Here is a 10,644-nt window from a genome sequence, read left to right as displayed (position 1 = left end):
CCCGTTTTCCCGTTCTCCGTTACCAGTGCCGTGAGGAGGGCGATGGGTTTATATCGCACGACCTGACACCAGTGTTGCGGATTCACGCCCGCCGGCGTGCGGACGGCCACGTAACTCGAATCGCGGCACGTCGCCCACCGGACGGACAATCCAGTCGTGACCCTCTCGGACTAACGCCGGGAACCAGTCACGGGTGGACCTTTCGGTCTCACCACGATCGTGCCAATCGGCCCCCGCGTGGGATAGGGTTGCTCGCCAAATTCGACCGACCTAAGTACCCACACGGAGGGTAGACCGGGCGATCGCACCTCGCCACAGGTCGACTTCGGACACGGGCCACTTAAGCGACCCATTCCGTACTATCGGGATAACCGAGCTGTGTTATTCGTCGGCCTCGACGGTTCGATTAATTATCGGGCGTTTTAGCCCACGACCAACCCTTTACGTGAAGCAAGATGGGGATTCAATGAAAGAAATGACGAAGCGAAGCGGGAAAACAGTTCAACAATAAGCACATTTATTTCGCGATGAACGGAAAGCACACATATACAATTCCACCAAAAGCACATGTAAAAGAAGAAGACAATGCAATATTACACAAAAAGCAAATGCAACAATGCAGATCTATCCGACTACCGGGCACACGGCAACACTTATACAATTTTACTTCACAGACGGCGCCGACAACACATATTCCCAAAGCAAAAGAAAAGAGAACCACCCTCCAGGATGAGGGGGGTAGGTAGGCCTGGGGCCGAGACCGTGTCGGGTCTACCCGTCTGATGATGAGACGCAGAGCGGCGGTGGTGCCTCAACTCCGCGGGCCTCGCGGACAGTGTCTGGTAGGGGGTGGGAAGGGGGCCCCCTTTGTCGCACTATCTCAGTGCGGGGGGAAACAGGAGGGGGTTGCTGATGCTCGGGGGAAGGAGGATATCGCCCTGTCTCGGGTCCCGCGGCGAGCGTCTCCTCCTCGACCTCGGTCGCGTTACTGGCCTCTCCCTGGGCAGCTCCCGGCACCGACGCGAGCACCCCCTCGTCCGCCTTCGCCGCTGTCACTTCTCCACAGCTCCGTCCTCTTCACTCCGACTAGTACCACTTCTTTCCAGCTCCACCGACGACTCTCTTTAACTCCGCACACTCAACTCTCAACTTCCAACTGAACTGACTTGACTGACGAACGCAGCCGTTTATATAAGCCCCGTGGCTTCGCTCTTTCACCCTTGACCCTTTGCCTCCGACCCTTCACCTGGCTCCCCATTGGCCCGAGGAAAAGTGGGCGTGAATGCTTTTTGATCCATGAATTTGCATATAGCGACCGCCCTCCAACGCCCTGGAGGCGGGGCCAAATCGCCCCTCGCTCACCGATTGGACGGAACAAAAGTGGGCGTGAGTCGTTTTTGATCCGTTTTTCTCGGAAAGTCTGTGATGTTTTTGAACACGCTGCTCAGTGCGCGCCCTACACGAGTCCAGCATCGGCGCCCACAAGTGGCGTGGGAATGACGGTGATGCGATGGTGGCGAGTTGTGACGGTAAAGGTCGTGGCGGTTGTGGTGAAGCGGCGTTGTGGTTGGTGGTTGTTGTTGTGAAGCGGCGTTGTGGTTGGTGGTTGTTATTGTGAAGCGGCGTTGTGGTTGGTGGTTGTTGTTGTGATGGCTGTTGAGATGTGGTTGGTGGTGGTAATAATGGCGGCTGGTCCAAAATAAAGATAGTAAAAGAAAAACGGCTATCCTGAAGAGTCGCAGCCCGCATGAATGACATTTATTCCCTGTAGACAACGGGTTTGGGCCTAACTACACATATACTTACCGAGATATCTCACCTAAGGGACCTGAATGGTGGTTTGTGAATTTCGTGAACCACAACAATATTATATATATATATATATATATATATATATATATATATATATATATATATATATATATATATATATATATATATATATATTGTTACGAATTCGCGCCCGCCGGCGTGCGAACGGCCACGTAACTCGAATCGCGGCACGTCGCCCACCGGACGGACAATCCAGTCGTGACCCTCTCGGACTAACGCCGGGAACCAGTCACGGGTGGACCTTTCGGTCTCACCGCGATCGAGCTGCCAATCGACCCCCGCGTGGGATAGGGTTGCTCGCCAAATTCGACCTACCTAAGTACCCACACGGAGGGTAGACCGGGCGATCGCACCTCGCCGCAGGTCGACTTCGGACACGGGCCACTTAAGCGACCCATTCCGTACTATCGGGATAACCGAGCGGTGTTATCGTCGGCCTCGACGGTTCGATTAATTATCGGGCCTATTCAGCCCACTACCAACCCTTTACGTGAAGCAAGATGAGGATTCAATGAGAGAAATGACGAAGCGAAGCGGGAAAGCAGTTCAACATAAAGCACATTTATTCGCGATGAACGGAAAGCACACATATACAATTCCACCAAAAGCACATAGAAAAGAAGAGAAACACAATGCAATTTTACACATAAAGCAAATGTAAAAGCGAAGACACAATGCAGAGCTAATACGGACTACCGACCACACGGCAACACTTATACAATTCTACTTCACAGACGGCGCCGACAACACATACCCAAAACCAAGAAAAAGAACACCCTCAAGGATGAGGCGGGCCTGAGGCCGAGACCGGGTCGGGCCTACCCGTCTGGTGATGAGACGCGGAGTGGCGATGGTGCCTCAACTCCGCGGGCCTCGCGGACAGTGTCTGGTAGGGGGTGGGAAGGGCGCACTATCTCAGCGCGGGGGGAAACAGGAGGGGGTTGCTGATGCTCGGGGAAAGGAGGATTTTTACTCTGTCTCGAGTCCCGCGACGAGCGTCTCCACCTCGACCAGGTCGCGCCGTCGGCCTCCCTGGTGTGCAGCTCCCGGCATGACGCGAGCACCCCCTCGTCTGCCTTCGCCGCCTCTCCACAGCTCCGTCCTATTCGCTCCGACTCCAACGCACACGACGACGACGACGACCAACGACCCTTTTCTGACGAACGCAGCCGCTTATATAAGCCCCGTGGCTTCGCCTTTGACCCCCTGCCTTCGACCTTTCACCTCGCTCCCCATTGGCCCGAGAAAAAGTGGGCGTGAATGCATTTTGATCCATGAATTTGCATATAGCGACCGCCCTCCAACGCCCTGGAGGCGGGGCCAAATCGCCCCTCGCTCACCGATTGGACGGAACAAAAGTGGGCGTGTGTCGTTTTTGATCCGTTTTTGGAGCGGAAAATCCGTGGTTTTGTACACGCTGTTCGGCGCGCGCCCTGCACGAGTCCAATACCGGTACCCACAAGCGGCGCAAGAACGGTGGCGATGCGACGGTTGCGAGGTGTGACGGGAAAGGTCGTGGCTGTTGTGGTGAAGCGGCGTTGTGGTGGGTGGTTGATGTTGTGACGACTGTTGAGACGCGGTTGGCGGTGGTAACAATGGCGGTTGGTCCAAAATAAAGATAGTAAAAGAAAAACGGCTATCCTGAAGAGTCGCAGCACGCATGAATGACATTTATTCCCACTAGACAACGGGTTTGGGCCTAACTACACATATACTTACGGAGATATCTCACCTAAGAGACCTGAATGGTGGTTTGCGAATTTGGTAACCACAACAATATATATATATATATATATATATATATATATATATATATATATATATATATATATATATATATATATGTATGTATATTTTATATATATTTGTATATATTATATATATATATATATGTATGTATATTTTATATATATTTGTATATATTATATGTATATATATATATATATATATGTATGTATATTTTATATATATTTGTATATATTATATATACATATATTATATATTTTTATATATTATATATATGTATATTTTATATACGTATATATACATATATATTTATATACATATATATATATATATACATATATATATATATATATATATATATATATATATATATATATATATATATATATATATATATATATATATATATATATATATATATATATATATATATATATATATATATATATATATATATAGTAAAGCCTGGTGATGGCGCAGTGGTTAGGGCAGCGGCGTGGGATCCAAAAGGACCTGAGTTCAAGCCCCGTTGGGCCACTGAATTAATACACCAGGGGGTTGACTCAGCCTGTCATCCTTCCGAGGTTGGCGAAATGAGTACCAGTATACTGGGCCGGTGTATACCCCGGTTAAAATCGGTGTACCATATCCCTGTGTCGTAAGAGGCGACCAGGGTTGCGTCAGGAAGGGTATCTGGCATAAAACATGTGCCAAATCACTATGCGGATCAAACGGATGATCCGCTGTGGCGACCTTCTATCGGGGGCAGCCGAAAGAAGAAGAAGAAGATATTTGTATATATGTATATGTATATATATATATATGTATATATATATATATATATGTATATATATATATATATATATATATATATATATATATATATATATATATATATATATATATATATATATATATATATATATATATATATATATATATATATATATATATATATATATATATATATATATATATATATATACCTGGTGTTGGCGCAGTGGTTAAGGCAGCGGCTTGGGATCCAATAGGTCATGAGTTCAATCCCCGTTGGGCCACTGAATTAATACACCAGGGGGTTGACTCAGCCTGTCATCCTTCCGAGGTCGGCGAAATGAGTACCAGTATACTGGGCCGGTGTATACCCCGGTTAAAATAGGTGTACCATATCCCTGTGTCGTAAGAGGCGACCAGGGTTGCGTCAGGAAGGGCATCCGGCGTAAAACATGTGCCAAATCACTATGCGGATCATACGGATGATCCGCTGTGGCGACCCCTAATGGGAGCAGCCGAAAGAAGAAGAGGAGTATATATATATATATTTGTATATATTATATATGTTTATTTTATATATATATTATATATGTATATATATATATATATGTATATATATTATATATGTATATAATATATATATACATATATGTATATATATATATATATATATATATATATGTATATATATATATATATATATATATATATATATATATATATATATATATATATATATATATATTATATATGTATATAATATATATATATGTATATATATATATATATGTATATAATATATATACATATATGTATATATATATGTATATATGTATATATATATGTATATATATATGTATATGTATATATATATGTATATGTATATATTATATATGTATATTTTATATATATATTTGTATATATTATATGTATATTATTATATATATATATATATATATATATATATATGTATATATTTGTATATATTATATATATGTATATTTTATATATTTGTATATATTATATATATGTATATTTTATATATATATTTGTATATATTATATATATGTATATTTTATATATATTTGTATATATTATATATATATATGTATATATAAGTATATATATATTGGGTAGTCGATCGAGTCGAAAAAAAAATTTTTGAAAAAAGATTTTTTTCGATTAAAATTTTTTTTTTAATCTACCCTGATTTGTTGGTCGTGGTGTCGGTCTGTCCGCGTGTGTGTTTGTCGGGGGTTTTTGACCCCCTTGCAGTTGTTCGATTTTGATGAAATTTGGGTGGTCGGAACAGTTTATGACCTCGTTGTGCCGCGTTGGTACTGGTTGCTAACTTTGGTTGCCTAGCAACGGGACTTTGAAATTTTTCAAAAATAATAAAAAATTTATTTTTTCGAAAATCAAAAATCGGGCCACGAGCTACTGTGGGCAGTACATTCATCCATATTGTCAAAAGTTTCCAGCCGGATGCTATGAAAACTGTCGGAGAAGATAGACTTTGAATGAACCCGTGGTCGAAAACAATAAAAAACGAAGTTCGTTATATCTCAGAGACTATGAGTCAGACATACATGAAACTGGTATGTTAGGTTCATGGTATGTCCTCGTTATGTGTGAGAAAGAACCGTTGCTATGGACGCTTTTGTTGGCTAGTAATGGCTGAAAAACGACTAAATTCGACTTGATCAACTACCCATGTCCGCCTACCGGCTTGTATTATGTATATATATATATATATATATATATATATATATATATTTTTTTTAATATGATTATTATTATTTATTCCCCCCACCTTTCACCAATCCTGCTTGTTGAGATTGCATTGTTCCATACAATATTTAAAGTCATACTAAGAAGTTTATAATTTGTGTCTTGACATAGTTCGTTTTTTGTATGATACGTTTCCTTATTCTATATAAACGGGACACGTATTGAGAAATAACCAAACCAACAATAACAACAACAACAACGTTCCACAGTTTGACTGGAATGGCGGGAGTGAAGTTGTTGCGCTCCTCGAGTGGTGGGCGTGGTTTACAGCGCAAGCGAAGTATCACGTGACGCAATCTGTTCAATGGGAAGAGGCGAGCGGCTGTGCGGTTTTTGGTCACGCGGGTGAGGTTGCGGCTAATGGCGGACGACGATCTGTGACGCCAATGATACGGGCGGAGCAACGGGACCAAGGATCAAAGACCTAGGAGGGACTGGAGATGGAGACGCGTACAGACGTTTGTAAATAATTTTAATCTCCGATGCGATTGATTTTTCTGTCATTCGCAAAATAAAAATAGATCGCTTTGAAAACCCTCCGCGGTCCGCCGGACACCTCGGCTTTTAATATAATGGCTGCGGCGACGATGATGTGAGTTGAGGCGCCGGGGATGTGACGGTGCGCTGGAACGGAGGGGACGAGAGGCGGCTCGGGCCGCGCTCCCCGGGCCGGCCCGGCCTGGCTGCATGCCGATCACCCGGCCCCGACCGGCGGGTCATGGACTCGTTGGCCGAGCTTTTCCCGTCGCTGGGAGACTCGGACGCTGGGCCGAGCCGGGCCAGGCCGGGCACTAACCCGTTCGTGTGGACCGCGGCCTTCGACTACGACGCCTCGGCTGAGGATGAGCTGACCCTCCGCCGCGGGGACCAGGTGGAGGTTCTGTCCAAGGTGCGGGGTCTCCAGGGTGTCTGAGTGTTGTCTGTGCACGTGCGTCTGTCCAACACCGTGTCCGTCCTTCGCACTTCCTCGCGAGTTTGTGGTGGTCCATGTCCCTCGTTGGTCTTGGCTAAGCTGCTAATTGACGATGTGTGAGGAGGGTTGAGTGTTGTGGGCTTTGCGGTGGTTTCCTCCCCACCGCCATCCCCATCCCCATCCCCACCGCCATCCCCATCCCCACCCCCAATCCCATCCCCATCCCCACCCCCGCCCCCAACGCCATCGCCATCCCCACCCCCAACGCCATCGCCATCCCCACCGCCATCGCCACCCCCACCGCCATCGCCATCCCCATCCCCACCGCCATCGCCACACCCCACACCCACACCCACCCCAATCCCATCCCCCACCGCCATCCCCACCGCCATCCCCATCCCCAACCCCACACCCACCCCCAATCCCATCCCCACCACCATCCCCATCGCCATCCCCACCCCCATCGCCATCCCCACCGCCATCCTCATCCCCATCCCCACCCCCATCCCCATCCCCATCCCCACCCCCATCCCCATCCCCATCCCCATCCCCATCCCCACCGCCATCGCCATCCTCATCCCCATCCCCATCCCCACCGCCACTGCCATCCCCATCCCCACCGCCATCCCCACCGCCATCCCCATCCCCACCGCCATCCCCATCCCCACCGCCATCCCCATCCCCATCCCCATCCCCGACCCCATCCCCACGTTGATTCGTTTGCACAGACAAGGCAACTCTGACTTAAGAAAAATGCGTTTGGACCTGCATGCCCGTGGCACCCCCTTTCAGGATGGCTGGTGAAACATTTAATGAACAAATCGTTGTGTGCGTGTGCGTGTGTATGTGTGTGTGCGTGTGCGTGTGCGTGTGCGTGTGCGTGTGCGTGCGTGTGCGTGCGTGTGCGTGCGTGTGTGTGCGTGTGTGTGCGTGTGTGTGCGCGTGTGCGTGTGCGTGTGTGTGCGCGTGTGCGTGTGCGTGTGTGTGCGCGTGTGCGCGTGCCCGTGCGTGTGGAACTTTTTCAATTTTCAAAAGCGTTTCAATTCGAGGAACTTTTTTGGCGACTTGTGGGACTAATTGAGCTCACAGTTGTAAATGAACCTTTTGGGAATTGATTGTTCACTTGTAGTCTTCAGTGTTTGATATGAACCCTCATTTAATCTAATTCTACCACAACTACTTCTGTTTTAATTGGTCCCATCTTCAAGTGTGGTCGTCTCAAGAGAAGTATGGCTCAAGTCATCCACGAACCCGCTGGCTAGGTGTTCAACTGATTTGGGCAGGAATTTGTCGAAATGAATAAATTCAGGGTGCCGGTGATAACTCGCCTCCTGTTCGTGGAAAGATACCTTGGGATCTTTAACGTCCAGCGGTTGATGCAAGTCCGGTGGACAGTGGACATTCAGCTTGATGTCCGTCCGAGGACCAGTGAGTGCAGTGTGCGCTGCTTCATGAAATGTCCAAAAACGATTTTAAATTTCTCTCTTGAGCTAGTAGTGAATGGTCTTCTCCAGCACTTGGGCACTCGCTTCTCTTTACCGGGAACCAGTTAAAAGAGCCTGGTGTTGGCTTGGTGGTTAGGGTATGGCTTGGGATCCTAGGGTCCTGAGTTCAAGCCCCGTCGGCCGCTGAATTGATACACCAGGGGGTTGACTCAGCCCGTCATCCTTCCGAGATTGGCGAAATGAGTAACAGTTCCAGTGTGTGTATTGGTAGAGGGGCACTGCATCAGCGACACAGTCGCGCTTCAAGAAATGATAGCTACCCCGGCAGCAAAGCTGCCATACGCCCACCACCAGTTAAAAGGAATAGACTTGATGGACAAATCGTTCCCCGAAGGTGATCGAGCTAAACCTGACCGGGTGCCACATGCACAACGAACCGGGCCGTGCTTTGTCATGATGTTGCCCCACAGAGTGGTGGAGATTGTAGCGAGGAACTCGTGACTGGCGAGACGAGCACAGAGATCAGAAGTGCAGGAACCAGGCTGGAGTCGTCTCCTTTTCCTCTTCCCCTTCAAAGTCCAACCAATCGGCCATGGGCTTGCCTGGCTTTTCTAGTTTCGTGAAACAACGGCCCCTCCTCGGGATCACTCCTGCTCGCCCTATCGCGGTGGCCAATCGCGATGTACCCATGCCTTGGCACGCCTACCGTTGCAGAAAGGCTGTTGCCCCTGTCTATGTGTGTAGGGCCAATCAAAACCTGGCCTACTGGTGCCGTTCTCCACCAATCGTTCACATCCGCAGGAAGTCCATTCACAGGCCACTATCTAGCAGCCTTGTTCCAGAGCCCCCATGAGTCCCCATAACACCGTCGTGACACTTTAAACTCTGCTCGGACCTGAACTGGTTTCAGATGAAGGGGAACCCAGGACGAGACACCCTTATCCTGTCTACCCACTAAATTGGACAACACCATCCCCTCAGCACTGGTACAAAGGACAACTGTGCACCAAACATTGACCTTAATACAGGGGTATAAAGCTGTATCTTTACCATGAATGTGAGATGGTGAAGGCCTTATTCTTCTTGCATATGGCAGCTTGGCTGCTGGGGTAGCCATCATTTTGTTGTGCTACAACTATGCCGCTGATGCTGTGCCTCGATACCAGTACACTGGTACTCATTTTGTCGACTTCGGAAAGATGGTAGGCTGAGTCAACCCAACCTTGTGTTAATTCATTGGCCGACGTGGCTCTAACTCAGGATCCGAAGATCCCAAATTAGCCACCCTAACCGGCTAAGGCCTTGTCTATAATCTCTAAACAGCCCCTCACCCACCTCGTCTGCCCCCCCCCACCCCATGAATGTAATATGTATGCAGACGTGGTGGACCTTTTGACCTTCCCAAAGACCCTTCACAAAGCACATCTTCACATTGGTACATTGTCTCCACAATTTTGTTCTCAGTCAGAGGAGAGTACAATGATTATTCTGATCGGGAATTCTATTTAAAAATTTAAAAATTCTTGCGTGTCAGGGTGTGGGTGTGGACACAATTTAGAAACCCCTTTGTTGATGAATTTACAAGTTCATAACTTTGAATGCAAGAACATAAATGAATGGAACTGTACCAAATAGCGAGACATGATAAACGTTTGGAGTGTCACATAATACAAGGACACAAAGTTTGGAAAGCTGCCTTCACCCCTTCTCCTGGCTCTCCTTCCTCCTCCCTGTCCCTACCCCTCCTTACACCACCAACATTGACCTCGACACGACGACGCCGACATGCTTGCTGCAACCTTTGAAGTACTTTCTTGCTTTTTACAAAATGAAAATTCCACCAGCTTCAAACAACAGTCTTCACCTGTGAACTACCCACCCTCACACCTGCTGAAGGTTTCAAGGCTGTGCTTTGTCACAGCGATAGCTAACACCGATTCACAATAACTCCTGAGGCGAAGGGGTTGTGGGGAGATGTAGAAGATAATTAATCTTATTGTCTTCTTTTTTTTTAATCTTCTGCAATAAACTCAAATTTACCAAAAAAAATGTGCACGGTCATCAGTTGTCAAATCGATTGTAAAGGGATGTCCACGTTAAATTAGATTAACTGTACAACAATAGAACCGGCTTGTGGAAGAT

The 10,644-nt window shown here is 46.8% G+C and overlaps 1 protein-coding gene across 3 annotated transcripts in view; it reads left to right on the top strand.

Moving 5' to 3' along the window:
- Positions 1 to 6,465: 6,465 nt before the first annotated feature.
- LOC147020263 (mitogen-activated protein kinase kinase kinase 9-like) overlaps positions 6,466 to 10,644 on the top strand; it is a 118,779-nt gene continuing 114,600 nt past the window's right edge. For all 3 annotated transcript variants that reach the window (XM_085895506.1, XM_085895507.1, XM_085895505.1), the window contains exon 1: positions 6,466 to 7,033. In XM_085895506.1, the coding sequence (XP_085751632.1) occupies positions 6,863 to 7,033 (171 nt within the window). In that variant the 5' untranslated portion in view covers positions 6,466 to 6,862. The remainder of the gene's footprint in view (positions 7,034 to 10,644) is intronic.

This window comes from Eptatretus burgeri, chromosome 9, assembly GCF_056783735.1.
Source record: "Eptatretus burgeri isolate ZD-2024b chromosome 9, Ebu_testis_v1, whole genome shotgun sequence".
Classification (NCBI taxonomy): Eukaryota; Metazoa; Chordata; class Myxini; order Myxiniformes; family Myxinidae; genus Eptatretus; species Eptatretus burgeri.
This window is presented reverse-complemented; position numbering and strand designations above follow the sequence as displayed.